Source organism: Nanorana parkeri, unplaced genomic scaffold (genome assembly GCF_000935625.1).
Source record: "Nanorana parkeri isolate BGI_ZX_2015 unplaced genomic scaffold, ASM93562v1 scaffold316, whole genome shotgun sequence".
Lineage (NCBI taxonomy): Eukaryota > Metazoa > Chordata > Amphibia > Anura > Dicroglossidae > Nanorana > Nanorana parkeri.
In genome coordinates, this window is record NW_017306584.1 from 432,820 (window position 1) to 451,115 (window position 18,296).

The following is an 18,296-nucleotide window of genomic DNA, read 5'->3' on the forward strand; positions in this document are numbered from 1 at the left end:
ATATTTTTCTCTAAAGGTGCCGCAGATAGCAAAAACCTGACAGACCTAACCCTTCCCCACTCCACATGCAAAACGAAGAAAAAAAGTTTTTGACTGGGCATACGTTTTAACTTACCGTTTACAAGAAAATGGTCATAAGTCAATAACAATTTGATAAAGTCTTAACTGGCAATTTCACTTACATTTAATTTTTTTTCTCTTTTTTGTTCCTTTTTAGGCTGGAGATGAAGGTGTTCCAGTTTCAGTTATGCTTTGCATTCGGGCACTTCAGATATCATCAAGTGAAACTGATGCAACTAAGACTTCAGTTTGCAAAACAATAGCTTGTCTCTTACCACAAGACTTGGAGGTCAGACGAGCCTGCCAGCTCACAGAATTCTTGTTTGAGCCAACATCTGAAGGACTGAATATATTAGAGGAGCTCTATCTTCAGCCTGATCAAAAGAATGTTGAGGAATCTAGTGTTATTTCAAACTCTCTACGCTGTGAACTACTGCTAGCCTTGAAAAGTCATTGGTTGTTTGATCCCGAATTCTGGGATTGGAAGACAATAAAACGACACTGCCTTAAACTTCTTGGGAAAGATGTTTCTGATACAGAGGAGGAGAGCTATGTTGAACCTTCAATCAATGAACCTGATTTTTTGGATGCTTTGGCTGGCTATGATGATCACAATGCACAGGGGGAAGAAAGTCAAGAGTATACTTCCTACGAAAATGAAAATGTTAAAGTGAAAAAACCTGTTGGGTCTTCTGAAAGATACAAGCGGTGGCTGCAGTATAAATTTTACTGTGTAATTTGTGACCGAGAAGTAATTGAGGCAAGAATACTCCATCATGCTAAAATGCATCTCGAAGATGGCATTTATACATGTCCTGTGTGCGTGAAAAAGTTCAGAAAGAAAGAAGTGTTTGTTCCTCATGTAATGGATCATATGAAAATGCCAATGAGACATCGACCGAGAAAGAAAAATGAAATTCCGAAACAGGCAACTGTTGAGATTCCTGAGCCTGAGGCTGACCCCGATGGTTACATCTCATTCAGGGCACTAAGAGACAAAAATCTACAAGATAGAGATGTCTATCCATGTCCTGGAACTGACTGCTCGAGAGTCTTTAAGCAGTTTAAATATTTAAGTATACATCTGAAAGCAGAACACCAAAATAATGACGAAAATGCAAAACATTACTTGGACTTGAAAAATATGAGGGAAAAATGTGCTTATTGTCGTCGACATTTCATCACAAATTTTCACTTAAGACAGCACATGAGAATTCACATTGGTTCTCATCCGTTTATGTGTGTTTCTATAGACTGCAATGAAAGGTTTAAAACTGTAAATGAACTGCTTCACCACAAACACACACACTTGGACCTTCAATACAAGTGTGAATTGGAAGGGTGCCACTTGGTGTTCAGTGACTTGGGACTACTGTACCACCACGAAGCTCAGCATTTTCGAGATGCCGCATACACATGCACTTTTCCACGGTGCAAAAAGTTTTATTATTGTAAGTCTGACCTACAGGATCACATTACCATCCATTTAGCACATTCTGAGAACAGCTTTGGCAATGGGATGGAGTTATTCAACAACCTAAAAAATGAGGTGGGGGTTCCAGATAATTCATTTAATTACATGCCTGCACTTATGGAAAAAAACATATTGTCTTGTAAGGAAATAGAGCCTGTATCTGAAAATGTGGATGAGCAAAAGTTCGAAGTCAAAACCGAACCCTGCTTGCATCATGGAATGGGTCCAGACTGCACATTAACAAATGAATTAAAAGGTCAAACTGATACTGAAAAACTTGACACGTGCACTTGTGAAATGAGTGATTCAGCCAATGCCCTCAAACAGGAATGCCTATATAGTTCATTTGTTGAAGAACTGCCTGAAAAGCCACATGAAACTGAAAGTTTATGTAGTGTTACAAAGCCAAATGAAGTTCACATAAAACTTGAAGAAGAGGAGATTCCTACTTCTGAAGGCTTTACAACGTCTGCCAGTTCAGAGGACATAATGTTTGAACTTCTTACTAGTTTAAAACAGCTCAATTTAAAAAATGTGGATACGTGTGTTCAGGAAACTGTAGCGGATTCCTCTAATAGTTCTACAATAACACAAAAGAGAAGCACCAAGAAGCAAGAAAAGTTTCTCAACCAGTATCTTTCTCAATTGTCCTCCAAACCATTTTTGTGCGAGTTTAAGGGCTGCAAGTCTGCTTTTGTTACAAAAGCTGCCCTTTTATTGCATTATTGTAAAAAGCATGAATATACAAAAGAAAAGGCTCTTAAGCTGAGCATTTTCCAAAGAAGATATTCACCTTTTGAGTGCCACATCTGCCAAAGACGGTTTACAAGGCGAACTTTACTTCGCATTCATTATCGGAATGATCACCATGTAATGAAGGAAAAGGCAAGGACAAATGCTAAGAAATTTGATAAAAAAATGAAGCCACGCATTATGCATCAAAAGCGCAAAGGCTGCTGGGAGAAGCTTCTTACAAATGAGAGCAGCAGCCAAAGTAATGACAGAACATCTCCACTCCAAGAGGGTTTTAATTCCGAGACATATGCAGATTCGTTGTCAGATGAGACTGATGGCAGTAATACTCTTGGCGGTTTTAGACCTGATGATCTGGCGTCTGCAGAAGGGAGAGGAAGTAGGCGCGTTGTAGATAAAGATAAGTCATGTTATGTCTTGGATAAGTATCACAAGCCTTTTCACTGCATTCATAAATCTTGCAATGCTTCTTTTACAAGTCAGCGAGGCTTAGTTCGCCATTACCAGCTTGTACATCAGTATAACAGGGAGTCTTTATGCTTGGAAAAAGACAAGGAACTGAAAAAAAAGGAGACCAATAAATGCAGAAGGATATTTACTTGCAAGTACGAAGAATGCAGAAAAAGCTTCATTTGTGGTAAAGCATTGTCCACACATTACAAACAGTTTCATGATCATGGTGAAAATGAAGAGAAGGAGGTTGATGGTTTTGACAATGAAAACTTCTTGCAATCTGAAACTGATGAAGATGAAGAAAAATTTAGTGAGGAAAGTGAAAGTGACGAGTCTGAAATCTACTGTGACGTTGAGGGCTGCACTGCTGTGTTCAAAGATCATACAAACTATTCTCGACACATTATGACCCGTCACCGAAAATACAACCTTTATGAAAGTAGAAGAAAGCGTAAGAAAAAAGCCCAGGAAGTGGATGAAAACTATATTGAGCCCAAGCACCACAAAAGTTTGTTTCAAAGGAAATCTGTAAAGATTCAAAATAGTGCTGGAAAAAAAGAGGTGATTGAATTTAAAACCAGAAAAGAAGCATTACAGATGTGCTCCAAAAATATTGACTCGGCACAGTTTCCTTGTATGCTCCATGGCTGCTCTTCAGTTGTAAAGTTGGAAAGTAGTATTATTCGGCATTACAAGCTTACACACCACCTAGGTACTGACTATGTGGGCAATCATACCCATGAACTGGTTTACTGCATAAAAAACTTTTCTAAGGACACGGAAGAATACAGTTCACCCGAAGAAGGTCCTAAAGGCAGCGATCACATTCAGGATCATAAAATAACCAGATTAAGTTTACGTAGTAGTAATATTGGCACATCAAATGAGAGTGACTCTTACAATACTTCCAATAGTGACCGCAGAAAAAATGGCTCTGTGGAGAGAGACTTTTATGGCACATCACCACATCATAATAAAATCTCTAACGTTAAGGAATCTGAGGTGAGGTCTCCTAACCGGAGAAATGATGATAGAACTTCAAAATCTAGTGGAAAAGAAAATATCTCCAGTTTCTATACAGGGGACAAAGAGGTAAATCATGAAGGAGTTAATCTCCAAGATCCACCCGAATCTGACTTGCTTGATTCCAAAAAATACAGTCCACAAGAGCAAGTACAAGCAGCCATTGGACTAACGAACTTTAAGCCAATGGGCTTTGAATCCTCTTTTTTAAAGTTTCTGCAGGAAAATCGAAATTCAGACGAAGATGACGACGATGAATCCGAGTCTGATGAATGGAATTTTCCACAAAAAAGAAGACGCCAAAATTCTGTACAGAGTCGAAAAAGATCCTGCAAAGATCGAAATGAGCGTGAAATATGCTTGTCCTTGGGTAAAACTGCGTCTTCAGAACCTACGTTAGAAAATTTAAGGACAATGTTGGACAAAGCATTGACAGATTGTGGTGACTTAGCTTTAAAACAACTGCACCAGCTCTATCAAAAACCTGTTGTTGTTCTGGAGCGATCAGACTTCACAGCACCTCTATTAGACTTGTTCTCTAGCAAAAAAACTGATCAATTGTGTGTGGGCATTTCATGAAATAAGCCTGCTCTTAGCATTTTGCCAGTATTAATTTTGAGAGACTTGATTCAAGTAACACAGAAGACTTGCTCATAAATATGAGGGGTTACCATGTAGACATTTTGTGCAATTAGATGTAACATTTCATGAATGTACTTATATCTGTGTTCACAATATATTTGGTTTATCTTCCCAGCAGAAAACTGTACTTGGTGCTAGGTCATCAGTATAACGGGGCTTCCTTTGACAATAAATGTGCATGATTGTCTGGGATTGTGGGATTTAAAAGATTTTCATACTTGAATGAATATGCACTTAAGAGTGCGCTATGTAATATATTGTACACTACGTCTTATATTTTTTGAGTTATGTTTCAATAAATGACAAACTTTCACCCGTTTTGATGGAGCATTCCAACTTTTTAAAATTATATTTTTTTACTATGGCATAAGGCTTTACTTTTATTTTATTTTTTGCAAGATTTCACAATTTTTTTTTTTTTTAATTTTTATCCTTTCTTAAATGTTAAGTGATTTAGAAAGGTCTGCATTTTCTGCACTAAGTGTAGGTTTAGTATGTCATTTTTTATTTTCATATTCTGTTTTAAGTAGAACATTGAAGTAATTTGACAGTTCTTTTGATGCACTGCAGACATTAATAAATATGTTTTTTCAGATAATACAGTTTTAAAATGTGATTTTATTTTTTACCCCTTGTATTTGAAATCTGTTGTAGCTTAAGATGCAAGATTCTTGTTAATGCCATTTCTACTTTTTTAGGTGTAGGCCAGTTTTGCTTGTGTATAAATCTAAAGTTGCAGGACTTCCCACATTTACTAATAAAATGGTAGCGGGTTTGTTAGCACTGCTTATGCTGGTTTGTGAAAAACAAAACACTGGATGAAGATATGACTGATGATACTTTTCACTTGATCAGTGTGTTTTATCTAGGTTCTCTTTGAATTGCACAATAGGGCATACATTATTGTTCCACAATTAAATGCAATATACTACCATATGTAACAGTGTCTGAACATTCATGTATCATACAAATTGATTTTTGTGGTGGTGGTGGAGGGGGCTTTTTGTTTACATATCTGAGAATTTTGCCACACTTTCAATGTTAACCACTGTTTTTCTGCAGTGATAATTTTCTTTCAGGAGTAATCTCACCATTTACTGGCTTGTTCATTTGTGTTTGGTTTTTTTTGTACTACAGCCAAGCATGTTTTAACTGACCTGTAGGGTGTATGTCAATTCCAATAAGATTCAGTGCAACTTTTATGTTTGCTGATATTTGCAAGACTACGGCCATAGCAGTTGTCTCTTGCATGCTCTTGAAACCTGTATATATATCTCAATGTTACTATTTTTATACCTGTTTAACCAGTTGACATCCGCGGTGTTAAACCCCCTTCCCATCCAGGCCATTTTTCAGTATTCAGCGCTGCGGTACTTTGACTGACATTTATTCCGTCATGCAGCGCTGTACTGAAATGATATTGCAACATTTTTTGTTTAATCTGACTTGGTTTTACCATACAAATGGAAATAGTACATTACATATTAAAAAAGAGAATATGGAATTCCACATGGATAGTAACATGTTTACACATTATTTACATGAGCAAAAGTTCAATGTTGGGCCTAGGGCTGTTCAGATACCAAGTACAGATACTTTTCCAGCTTCAAGACTAAACTAGAGAAAAACTCAAAAGTTAGGAGGCAGTTGTCATTTTTAAGGAGCATTGGCTACAGTGCTGCTGGGATTTGTACATCCCTGTTTTATTGTATGATTAGATAGATCTATCAGGGATATACCGAGACACCAAGTACCAATACTTGTCCAAGTACTCACAGATACCAATTTGTGATACGTTTTTGTTTAGTGTCAAGCAATACAGACTAATGATTCCAAGACCCTGGTAGTTGTGAAAACGCCAAGTATCTGCACATCCCTATTCGGGCCACATGTATGTTTTCACAGGTGATCTGTGCAAAAGGTTTAGAAGCTTCTTTTTTTTTTCTTAATGGTACATTACAGGACACCGGATCTGTGTCTTAGACCATGGCTTACATGCAGCTGCCTTCAGGTGATTTGACACTGGCAAACAAAGCCAAAAGGACAGCTATAAAATAACGCTTTCAACACTAACAAGCCTCAGGTTTTGCTTGTATCCTTAGGCCATTAGATGTCCTCTCTCTGTCCTTAGAGAAGCAAACCCCTTTCTTCTTTTTTGTTATTTTCATCAAGACCGTACTAGTAAGATTGTCTAGCTACTGCAAAGTGACTGCAGCTCCCTTTTCTGCAGCTTTCTGGGTCAGACTCCTCAACTGGGCTCTCGGGGACTGCCGCCAGTGTTGTCAGGAAGATTGTGCGGCTGGCCTGTAATTTTGGTTTGGGCACTGGATCCTGTTAGGCACTTACCTAGGCCTGTTGTGCAGCATATTGGTCAGACTGCTGTACAGGTAAAGAGCTGTGATCCATCAGCTGGTGGAACCCTATCCTTGAAGACCTTTTAGGGGATGAGGCCACAGGCATGGTAGAGGTTTGGATGGGGCTTGGTAGAATTGGCAAAAAATGCCTCATTAGGATGCCCTTTTATGAGGAAATGCCTCTTTGGTGACTTCTAAGAACACCTACATCTATAAGGTCATGGGAGGGAAGAGTACCATTTTACTCCTGGGGCGAGACTCACTCCACTTGTTAGAGTTGGAAGCCTGTCAGGTTTTTGCAGCCATCTGGTCCCAGGACATCTTGGGCCAGAAATTGTCTAGGGGCAAGCATTTCGGTCTCTGCTCCACCCTTCTTCATGATTGTCAAATTTCCAAGCCTCCCTGCAAAGGCTGGCAGATCTTCACTTTGCTTCCCGGTAGCTTCTCTCGCAGTGGGTCGTAGTTGCTGTTCTAGAGGAGGAAAGTTTCAGGATTTCCACCCAAACCTATTCAGAATCTCACAAGGCAAATGGAAGCATTGGACCAATTCTGGATCTAAAGATTCGCAACATGTTCTTCCACATTTAAAAATTCCACATATAATCTGCCAAGTCAGTTGTTGCTTCCCTTTTATCTGAGGGATCTTTTGGCAGCTGTGGACATAAAGCATACCTACGTGCACATTCCTGTTTTCCCACCACATCAGCGCTACTCGTGTTTTGCTGCGGACATACATTACCAATTTGTTGCCCTATCCACATCAATGCATGTCTTCACCAAGGTGCTAACTCCAGTCCTAGCTTTCCTTTGCTCTCAGGTTATCCCCATCATTCAGATACCTATATGATGATCTACTAAAGACCAATCAGTCCCGACTCTGTCAGCAAATGTCCAATGAACAGTGCAGACCCTGCAGAGATGCAGATAGTCTAAATTTCAAGAAAGCGGCCCTGGATCTGACTTCGCATCTGGAGGAGTATTGAGGCCTAATCTTGGAAAGGGCCCTGTGCAGGATATTCCTTTCCTCTAGACATGTTCCTGCCTCTCTGCTCTTATGTTTGTGTCCTACATTCCAGGAACCAATTGACCATTCACTTTTGATTCTGGGACTAATTACCCTCCAGAGACAGTACCTTACACCTACTTTTTCTCCAGACCGTTGCAACTCAACATTCTAGTGCCCTGGTGAAAGCAGACTTAGTCTCTGGATAGCCACATACACCTGTCCAGTAAAACCAGGCTCACCCTGGCACCTTGGATTTCTGATATGGCACTGGAATCAGGGAAATGTTTCTCCCTGTGACCTGCAAGGTGTGTACTATGGATGTAGAAATAAGCTTCCTCTCCGCTGGAACTCGAATTCTAGCGTCCTCAGCCCAAACCTGCCTAATTATTGTTTGGAACCAATATATTAGGACAGAAAACAACTCCAAAAATAAAGATTTACCCCAAACATCAGAGAACACCAATGTTGAAGTAAAAACAGGAAAGGACTTTATTAAAAACCAGCACAGTATTTATACAGTTTTGGTAGTCCAAAAACAACGCAATCAAAACATCAAGTAAACAATTCCCTCCCCAGTGCCTTAATGAAAGAATATTGAGAGGGAATACAAATAGGATGGGGTTATCTCCTGACTAAGAGTCGGCTACATCTAGAATCAGCTATGTTAATCCCATCATTCACGAACTGAAACAAAAGGACTGTAACCAGTTCTTTTGGAAGTCCAGAATTAACCCCTTGCAGAGCTGCTGGATTCACATCCTGTACCTATAATGGGCACAGGGTGCAGCATATCCACTCCACACATAAATGAGAATTTTTTTCTTGTAACCCCAAGAGATCCGAGGGGGGTCTCCCATAGTCCTAGGTTAAAGCCGCGGTCCAGTGGGAGTTGCCTCTTCCTAATTGGTTAAAGCCTTTGCTGGTCTGGACACCACTGGTTCTATCTGCCCTTCAGAAGCCTCCTTTGTGAACCCAGTAGGCATTTTTCCCTGTCTAGCCTTACTCAAAACATTGCCTTCCTTGTTGCTATTACCTCTATGAGCCAAGTCTCTGAGTTAGCAGCCTTATCCTGTAAAAAGCCCTTCCTAGTGTTACACAGGGATAAGTTTGTCTTGAGGTCTAGGGCCTCCTTTCCTTCTTCCACTTTCACTATGACATTGTTCTTCCCTGTGTCCAGCTCTGAAATATTCTAGGGAGATTTGTCTCCACTGGATCTGGTGCACATACAGTCTACCTCCCAGCTATAGCTTCTTTTAAACAGACAGCTTTGTTCTGTCATCCCTGCCTCTTGTTCGACTACTGCCAGGTAGATTAGACCTATCATTTGAGCCTATATTCTAGAAGGATAAGTTTCTACCCTTACTTGTAAAGACACAATGAACCAGAGCCGTTAGTGCTTCATGGGCTTAGCTGACGCCCGTTTGAGATGTAAGGTCTTCAAGCTGCTCTCTGAGCTTATCGCGCTTTTTTTGACCCGTTTGTTACATGGGCTTGTTAGCAGTGTTGCTACTCCTCAGTTGGACTGCTTTTGGACATCTCTGATCCATTGCCCTGTAATATAGCGTTTTTGTCTTACCTGTAAAATCCTTCTTGGAGTACATTACATGAAATCCCTTCTTCTTAAAATATGCCTGGAGTGGAAGGGGTTATATTAGGGCTGTCCTTTACAGCTTTGTTTATCAGTTTCCATTATTAAATTACAGATTTTAGAATAATTAACTTTTAAAGTGCCAAAGCTTTTGAATTGACTCATAATGGATGCATATAGTATATTTAATATTTTCTTGTTGCATAATGCTGTAGCCTAAATTTAACACTGCTGACCTGCTAGAGAATGGGCAGTGGGGGACTTATGCCCCCATACCTTGAAGAAAACTGCTTCAAACCCATAGAACATTATATATTTTCTGAAATCTGAGACCCTGTAGAATAAACAATATAAAACCCATAGAACATTATATCTTTTCTGAAATCTGAGACCCTGTAGAATAAACAATATAAAACAGAAGTCACTAACTTGCGCAACTAGATCTGTTGGTTATGGACTGTATATTGATAGTCTTAAAGAAGCTCCAGTTATACTGATGGTTAATCCAGAGATGATGTATGTACTAATCCTGTAGCCCGGTTAGTTGGATAGGGATACATCCATGTAATAGCACTGTGAAGGAAACAACCCGGCACACAGATCTAAGTGCAGTATAAAAGTAACTGTTTAATAAAAGGTAAAAAGTGATGTACAGGATATTTAAAAAAATAAAAATCTCTTCCTCAGTTGATGTTGGACAGGTGAGATTTTTTAAATATCAAGTACATTACTGTTTTTACCTTTTTTATTAAACAGTTGCCTTTATACTGCACTTAGATCTGTGTACCAGGTTTTTGTTTTCTTTACAGTAGAATAAACTGTTGGCTTCATTTTTTTTTTTTTTTGGTCACATATTTTTAGGAAACATGCGCTAAAATTAATTTTAGTGCACACAAACACAATAGAATCCTTTTTTTTTGTAAAATTTATAAGATGGGTTGCATCAGGTAAACCTCACAAATGAGCAAGCTCGTTAAATGGCAAAAACTACGGTATCCAATATTGCCCATTGGCTACACTTTAAAAGCCTTTACCGCTCATCAATGAAGGCCCCGTTCACACTGAGCGATTTTATCGTACGCTTTTTGCAGCGATATCGCTCTATGTAGCTTCTCCAATACATTTCAATGGAGCTGTTCACATCTCGTCGCTCAATATCGCTTGTAGCTCGTCGCTGTAGCTTGTCGCTCCTACATGACCCTTTTTTCCCGCGATTTGCTGCCATAGACTTCAATGGTGTCGCGCGATATCGCTCATAACAGCGATATTGTCGCGCGACACAGGTGTCCTCGGTGTCATTAAAGCTTTTTACAGAGAGGAGCAGGAAAGGGAGCCGCCCCCTTCCACATGCTTTGCAGACAAGGAGGAGAACAGCTGCAGTACAGAGACTTTCATACGTATGGTGAGGGAGGAAAGGTGCGTATATGACACCCATGACCCACATCACAAAAACCATGGAAGGAGAAATGCAGCTTGGATAAGGGTGTTCAAGCAGATGTGGCCCGAGGAATGGGAGAACTTGACCAGCAACGATCAATTTGTTAGAGGTAAGCATGTGCTGCATGTACATTATGCATCATACTGTAACTGAAAGTGTTTTTCTAGCCAAGGTGGTCTGCATAGAAGTTCAGTTTGTGCTGCATGTGTGTTAATGCATTCATGCTGAAACTCAATATGTTTGTCTCCATGAGCTTTCCCCTGTAAGGCCCCCTGCACACAGGCCACAGAGACATGGTTTCCTTGATATGGCCTGTGTCGTCATTGCTATGGTTCATTATATTGGTCGTCCCCCCCCATTGGCGTAACGGCAGGGGGGGGGGCGCAGGACTGAGGGGGGGCGCCATCACGACCCCCACTAAATGAAGCCCTGTCCGCAGATGCAGTGGCTCCCTCTCTCTGCCACATGCACCCCGCTCTGTCATTCGGGCGGCTGCTCGCTTCTTCCGAGGCCACTGGGGGCGGCCCTCTACAGTGCCTGATCAGAGGGCGCTTCTGCCTGATCCAGCCAGCCTGGATCGCATAGCGGCGATCCGGGCAGGCTGGATCAGGCAGACGCGGCTCCCCAATCAGGCACTGTAGAGGGCCGCATGGGGGGTACAGTTCCAGTGGATGTTTATATAATATGGGGGGGAGGTGAAAAAAAAAATTCTGCCCCGGGCGCCCATAATTTTGGTTACGCCACTGAACCCCCCACTCTACAAGACCATATGTAGACAGCATACACCCATGTCCAAATAGAAAGCCCAGTTTTTGTAAACAGACAATTCCACCCATTTGAAGGTCATGGGTTAAAAATTATGCCAATCTATTTGGTTTGTGTCAGAGAAAGAAGATGATTTGTTAAAACATATTTTACCTATATTGCACATATTTTACCTCCTCCAGCTTGGAAAATAAACAGCAAACTTGTTTGGAACAAAGCTATCCCACACAGCATGGTTAGGAATCCAAATACCACACACGTTTTTATACACAATAAAAAAGCATTCACAAATCTTTAAAAATTCTTTAACCCCTTCGTGACGGGAGACGTACAGTGTACGTCTTGTCACTTTGTGCCTATATGACTGGCCACGTACACTGTACGTGACGAGTTATATCAGGCTTTGTAATGCCGGTATTTGCTGATTCTCAGCATTTAACAGTCATTCATTAATGTCTCAGTATTGAGGCATTAATTAATGAAATAATTAAGCTTTTTGTAAAAGCTTCTTCCTTTCATTAATGAAAGAATGAAGCCGTTACATGCAAATAGTGCAGATTCAGGTTGACTGGAGTATGCAGAAAATGCCATTTGTTGCTTAGGATACCAAATGTGCACTCCACCATTCTTCGTGCTCTGGAGAGTCTATAATTAAACACCCTCTTCTCCAGGGTTAAGCCTCTGCTGGAGTAGGGCCTCATAAGGTATTCACCAAGGGCAAAGGCCTCATCCCCCACAAAAACATATGGCAGTGTGAGATCGGTGGTTCCAGGCATTGGGAGGTTATCAGGAAGATCAAGCCTATTTTCACGTAACGTGTCCAAAAGTGGATTGGCCAAAGATACTAGAGTCCGAACCAGTGCCGTAGGACCCCACATCTATATACCTAAAGCAATAGTTTGCATCAGCAACTGCCAGTAGCACAAAAGAGAAATATTTCTTGTAATTGAAATATTTACTTTCACTGGCAACGGGCTTTATAATTCGAATGTGTTTCCCATCAATGGCACCAACACAATTGGGGAAGTTGCAACGTTCCTGGAAAACATTTGCAATATTAAGCCACTCCTCCCTCGTGGCTTTTGTCATCACCACATTGTGTAACACATCCCATATAACAGTGCATGTTTCATGAATAATGTAGCTAGCCGTGGATTTTCCAATCATGAAGGAATAGTGGAGACTTGCCAATGTTTGGCCAGTGGCTAGGTACCTAGAAAAAAAAAAAAAGAAAGCAAGAATTAAATACAATATGGGGTTGTTCTGTGTTTTTTACAGGTAAAGTTCTAAAGGATAAGTGGAAAAATCTAAAAGATGCCTTTGCCCGCTACCGAAGACTATTGAGAAACACCAGAAGCGGATGAGCAGGTCAAGAGCTGACCGAATATGTCTATATGCGAAGGAGCTTTCCTTCCTGCTACCCACCCTTGAAATGCGTAGGTAAGTAAGCATGCTACTTGCATTTTCCTTTTCTATAAATAACTCTGTGTCCTGTAGCTGTTAAAAATAATGATTCCATTAGCCTCATTAACTACCTTACGTCCATGGCCGTTTGTGAACGGCCAAGCCAGACATTGATGATGATCTGGACATTTCTCAGGATGCAGAGCAGCCTGTTGGCAGTCCTGCAAACTGTGCTGCAGATGATAATGTTGCATGCCAGGATATCATGCATACAGCTGCGCAGGAAGAACCAACGCAAAAAACTCCTACTGCTTCTAGTGTGCGAAGTGCTGTAAGAAGGGGTGTTGCAAGGGGTCAAAGAGTCCGTGGCCATGAGGAAAGACTGGACCGCATGGTGAACGTTATGACCAATATGTTATCTACCGCTCCCACTCACACGCCCAAAGTTCCTGCAATGGTCTAGTGTACCTTGTGGATAAGGTGTCAGAGGAGTACCAGGTTGAAATGAGGCAAGGGGTAACAAATTTAATCTCCTCCTTCATCACTCGTACCTTTTCTGGCCCTTCACCAATATTATCATCTAACATATCTCCAGGACCCTATGGGCAACTGCTAAGTGCCCCAACAGCCTCTCAGACACACCCAAACCCAACTGGACCAGCATACCCCTAATGTAGCCAACCAGTCACTCAAAATTATGAAACTCCAGGTCATGGAACGCCTCAAACCGATCATCAATGAGCTTTAGTTCAGCTACTAGTCAGCATAGCAGTCCTTATCCCTCTCCTGGAGCTTCCTCTACAGGTTAAGCAGGGACTGGTATGCATGGGGAGAGGGCAAGCTTTGACACTCACCGGATAGCATAAAATTGATTGTTTACATAAACGTTTTATACCTTTCAATAAAACCAATTTGTTTCATACATGAATACTTGAGTGTCATCATTTGGGTACATGGTCTGCTGAATAAAAATTACTTTTCTTACTAATCATTGATAGTCACAAAGGGGTAGAATTTTGAAGTGGGCAGGAAAAGTGAATACACCGGGGCAACATCGCAGGATGTGAAAACATTTACAATATGTTCGCACTTTACATTATGCTGTCTTGCACTAGATTGTTCACTTCTCCTGCCTTGTCCCAACTCGGTAAATAAGCCTGTGGGTGTTTGTTTTTCAGGCATGCTGATGGCTTAACATGACAATAGAGATTTGGACAACCAGTAATGTGCAATAATTGATCAAAGTTGCATAGATGTTACTTACCGCAAAGTAATGACGAGTCTCTCCACACCTGGAATACTGGTCCTGAAATAGGTGTCCTGATGTTGCAATTGTATGGATAACATTGTCAAAATCTCATCAAACCTGCACAGATTAAGTATAATGTTTGCTGATATATGGAAGCAGCGAAAACAGACCGAACGCAGTAAACTTGGCGTTGTCGTAGAAATATATAGTTTTTATTAGCTAGATTACATTATTTTTGTCTGATCCTTGCCGGACAAATAGCAATGATTATCACATAACAAAAGAGTGTGGGCCACAATCAGTGGCGTAACCAGAGTTCTGGGTGCCCGGGGGCAGAATTTTTTTTCCGCCCCCCTCCTCCCCCCCCATTATATAAACAACCACTGGAACTGTACCCTGCACCTATTTACTTTGCATGTAATGAGTCTATCTCATATATGAGTTTCACCTTTTAGGTTGCATTAGTGAAATAATTGTATTAGTTACCCTCTAGAATCATTTTCATTGGTTACAGCCCAATGTTGCTACCACAAAGTCCCTGTTTTAAAAGCAGGAAACAGGAATGATGTCTCCTCTAGAATCATTTTTATTGGTTACCCTCTAGAATCATTTTCATTGGTTACAGCCCAATGTTGCTAACACAAAGTCCCTGTGCAAAGTCGCGCGGAAAATCGCTCAATGTCACAAATATGAAAATCGCGTGGAAAATTGCTCGATTTTCATGTCGCTCAGTGTGAATGGGGCCTTAGAGTTAAATGCCTCATTCACACTGTAATCGGCCCGCACGTACAGCTCCGTGCAGGGCCGTACTGAGCAGCTCCCGGGAAGGACAGGTGCTGCCTGTGATTAGTACGCAGCCCCCGTCCTTCTCTATGGGACTACGTGGCCGTATGCTCACCTCAAGTGCAGGTCCGTAGGGGTGCGTGTTTCCTGGCGCGGACACATACACGATCCATCCTATCAGCGTACAAGTATGCTCATCTGCACGGACGTGCAGGGCGGATGAGCATAGGGGGGCGTACGACAGTGTAGTCCCATAGAGAAGGACAGGGGCTGCGTACTAATCACAGGCAGCACCTGTCCTTCCCGGGAGCTGCTTGGTACGGCCCCGCACGGAACTGTACGTGCGGGCCGATTACAGTGTGAATAAGTGAAAAGGTTTTTTTTTTGCATATATCTACTGCTTTTTTTAAAGTTGACAAAAGGGTTTAAACTTACCTGTCTCTGCCGCAAGCTCCCGTCCGAAGAGCTGAAGATTCTCGAGTGGCCTCAAAGGATCCTGGGGCAGGCACATGGGCAGTTCAGATCTTTGGCCGGGGGAGACGAGAAGAGTAGTCACCGTTGGGCTGATAATTTTCCACCTGGCATCGGTGTGATACACATTTGACACTATCAGTTTTAATATCCTCAGTACCTCTTGATTCATTCTAATCAGCATCGTATTTGAATCCTTCGTCGATTTTAGAGTTTAATAATAAATTCCTTGTATTAATATTTTACTTTATTTTCTGTTCTATGGATTTACATATATTTTTAGAACACCACGTGCAGTAGTGCATGACACCGCTCTGGATTTTTCTTTATTAGACATGATATATTACTTAGTTCCTTTTTTTTGTGCACTAGGTCAGGCTTAAAATTTCAAGTCCTGAGCTACTAGCCAGGCCTTAAGAGTTACTAGCCACCAGTTGCCCCACCTAACCCTTACCCTGCCCTTAACTCCGCCCCTAAACACACCCTTTTAAACAATCTTATGATAGTTTTCACCTGTAAACGGCAGATTAGGGATTCCAGCTGCAAAACGCAAGTTCCTGACACAGGAGTCCCTAAGCGCACCTGAAACATACTGTAGGTGTGAATGGGGCCTAATATACAGATACACTAAAGGTGCCCAAACACCTGCCGATTATCGTACAATAGTTGTGGGTGATCCCGCGATCGTACGATAATCGGCAGGTGTATGGGCAGCGTGCAACCGCTTCTACTGTAAGGTCGCACGTCTTTCGTCTTCCGAGCATGCTGGAAAACCCGCCGAAAATCGTATGATTTTTGGCGGATTGGTGGTGTGGTCGGAAGACTAATGCCGCACGGGCCAAGATGGGCAGATCGTACGAAATGTTAATGACCAGTCAGCTGGCTGCGGGCCTCATAGTACCGGCTAGTAATGTTAAATCATCCCTTCATTGGTGACACGTTGCAGTGATATTAACCCCCGCTTGATTGGTGGTCAGTAGCAGTGTTTTTAAATCCTTCATTGGTGAACAGTGGAAATAATATTAAATGCCCCTTCACTGCTGGTTAGTGGGAGTAATATTAATTCCTTCCTTCTTTGGTGGTCAGTGGAAATATTGAATCATCCCTTCATTGATGGTCAACAAGTTAGTCCAACAGGGAGATAAGCAGGAACACGCACACAAAGATAGGGCACAACAGCAAACAGAATTGTTGCTAAAGCACCGGACCCTGGAACGTGGATCCTTTTGCCTCTTTAAATAATGCACTCCTATAAAGTCATCGGCTGCAACGCCACACAAACAGAAGCTTGTCAGCATGTGAGTGACAAATGGCAGTAATAAACTCCTCCTTCTTTGGTGCTCAGTTACAGTAACATTCAACCCTCCCTTTAGTAGTTATTGGTGGCAGTAATATTAAACCAGCCTTCACTGGTGGTCAGTGGCAGTAATATTAAAGGGGTTCTAAACCCTCTGTTTTTTTGCCTATATCTACTGCTAGCAAGCAGTAGTTATAGGCAAAAAGTTAAAAAAAAAAGCTTTAACAGCGGTTTACACTTACCCTGTTTTCACCGCGCGCTCCTGCCCGAGAATCTGAAACTGCTTGGGCAGCCGCAAAGCATCTTGGGGTGGGCGCATGCGCAGTTCAGATTTTCGGGCGGGAGACGAGCAGAGACGCAAGGTAAGTCTATGGGCGCGTGCACCTGCATGCAGAAACAGTGGGACAGGAAGTGCCAGCAAGAACAGAGGAGTCAGCGCTGGATCGGACACCCGCCGCACCGCAGGAGGGACAGATGAAAACATCAGGAAAGAAGAAGATCGGATTAAGATACATCATTTAAGGTAACACTAACATTGGGGGAGGGAAACATTTGTTGACTTTAATGTCACTTTAAATCATCCCTTCATCTGTGATCAGTTGTAGGGATAAGAACGCCATTGGTGGCCAGTGACAATATTAGACCCCCCACTGCTGGTCAATGGCAGTAATATTAAGTCCTTCCTTCATTGGTGGTCAGTGGCAATAATAATAAATCTTACTCTTCAATGGTGGTCAGTTGCAATATTATTAAAGTGACATTAAACCCTCAGATTTTGTAACATAAACCAATACTGTAATATGACAAGCAAGTGAACTGGTGCTCAGGAGCTGACTAAACCTTTTTTAAAGATCCGAATCAGAAGAATCTGATTCATAGAAGAGTGGCAGCTCCCTGGGAAAGTTTCTGTGATCAGTAAGGCAGTGTTTCCTGCCTTGGCTCAGGGCTGTCACAAGCCAGGTGTCCTGTAAGACCAGCCAATCTATCAGATCAGTCGATGTCGTCACTTCTGATGACGCGCGATCAGCTGTGTCAATGAAAAGCAGTTTACTGCGTATGCGCACTGCATTCCGATGGGCCGATGTCACATCTAACATTGGTAGCCGTCAGATTTGTCCATAGTCTTTACAGCACATGCGTGGGAATAACACTATAGTAAAATCTGAACATTATTGTGCTGTAAAAACTATGGAAAAATCTGAGGGCTACCAATGTTGGCTGTCAGCCCATCAAAATGCGGCACACATGTGCAGTAAGCCGCTTTTCATTGACACAGCTGATCGCATGTCACTGGAAGTGACAACATTAGCTGATCTGATAGATTGCCTGGTATAAACAGAACACCGGCTCCTGTACTTGATCATCTAATACAGTGTTCCCCAACCCCCGGTCCGTGGACCGGTACTGGTCCGTGGATCAAATGGTACCGGGCCGCACAGTCTCAGTGCGGTCCGGTCATGCAATATATGGCAGTGCGGGGCCCCGGTGTTCGAACACCGGGGCCCCGCACTGCCGACGGGCTTCACAGTGAGGGGG

At 41.9% G+C, this 18,296-nt stretch overlaps 1 protein-coding gene across 1 annotated transcript in view; it reads left to right on the forward strand.

Moving 5' to 3' along the window:
• RLF (rearranged L-myc fusion) overlaps positions 1-5,332 on the forward strand; it is a 34,592-nt gene extending 29,260 nt beyond the window's left edge. The window contains exon 8 of the mRNA XM_018558042.1: positions 218-5,332. Coding sequence (XP_018413544.1) covers positions 218-4,342 — 4,125 coding nt within the window. The 3' untranslated portion in view covers positions 4,343-5,332. The remainder of the gene's footprint in view (positions 1-217) is intronic.
• The last annotated feature ends 12,964 nt before the right edge of the window (positions 5,333-18,296 follow it).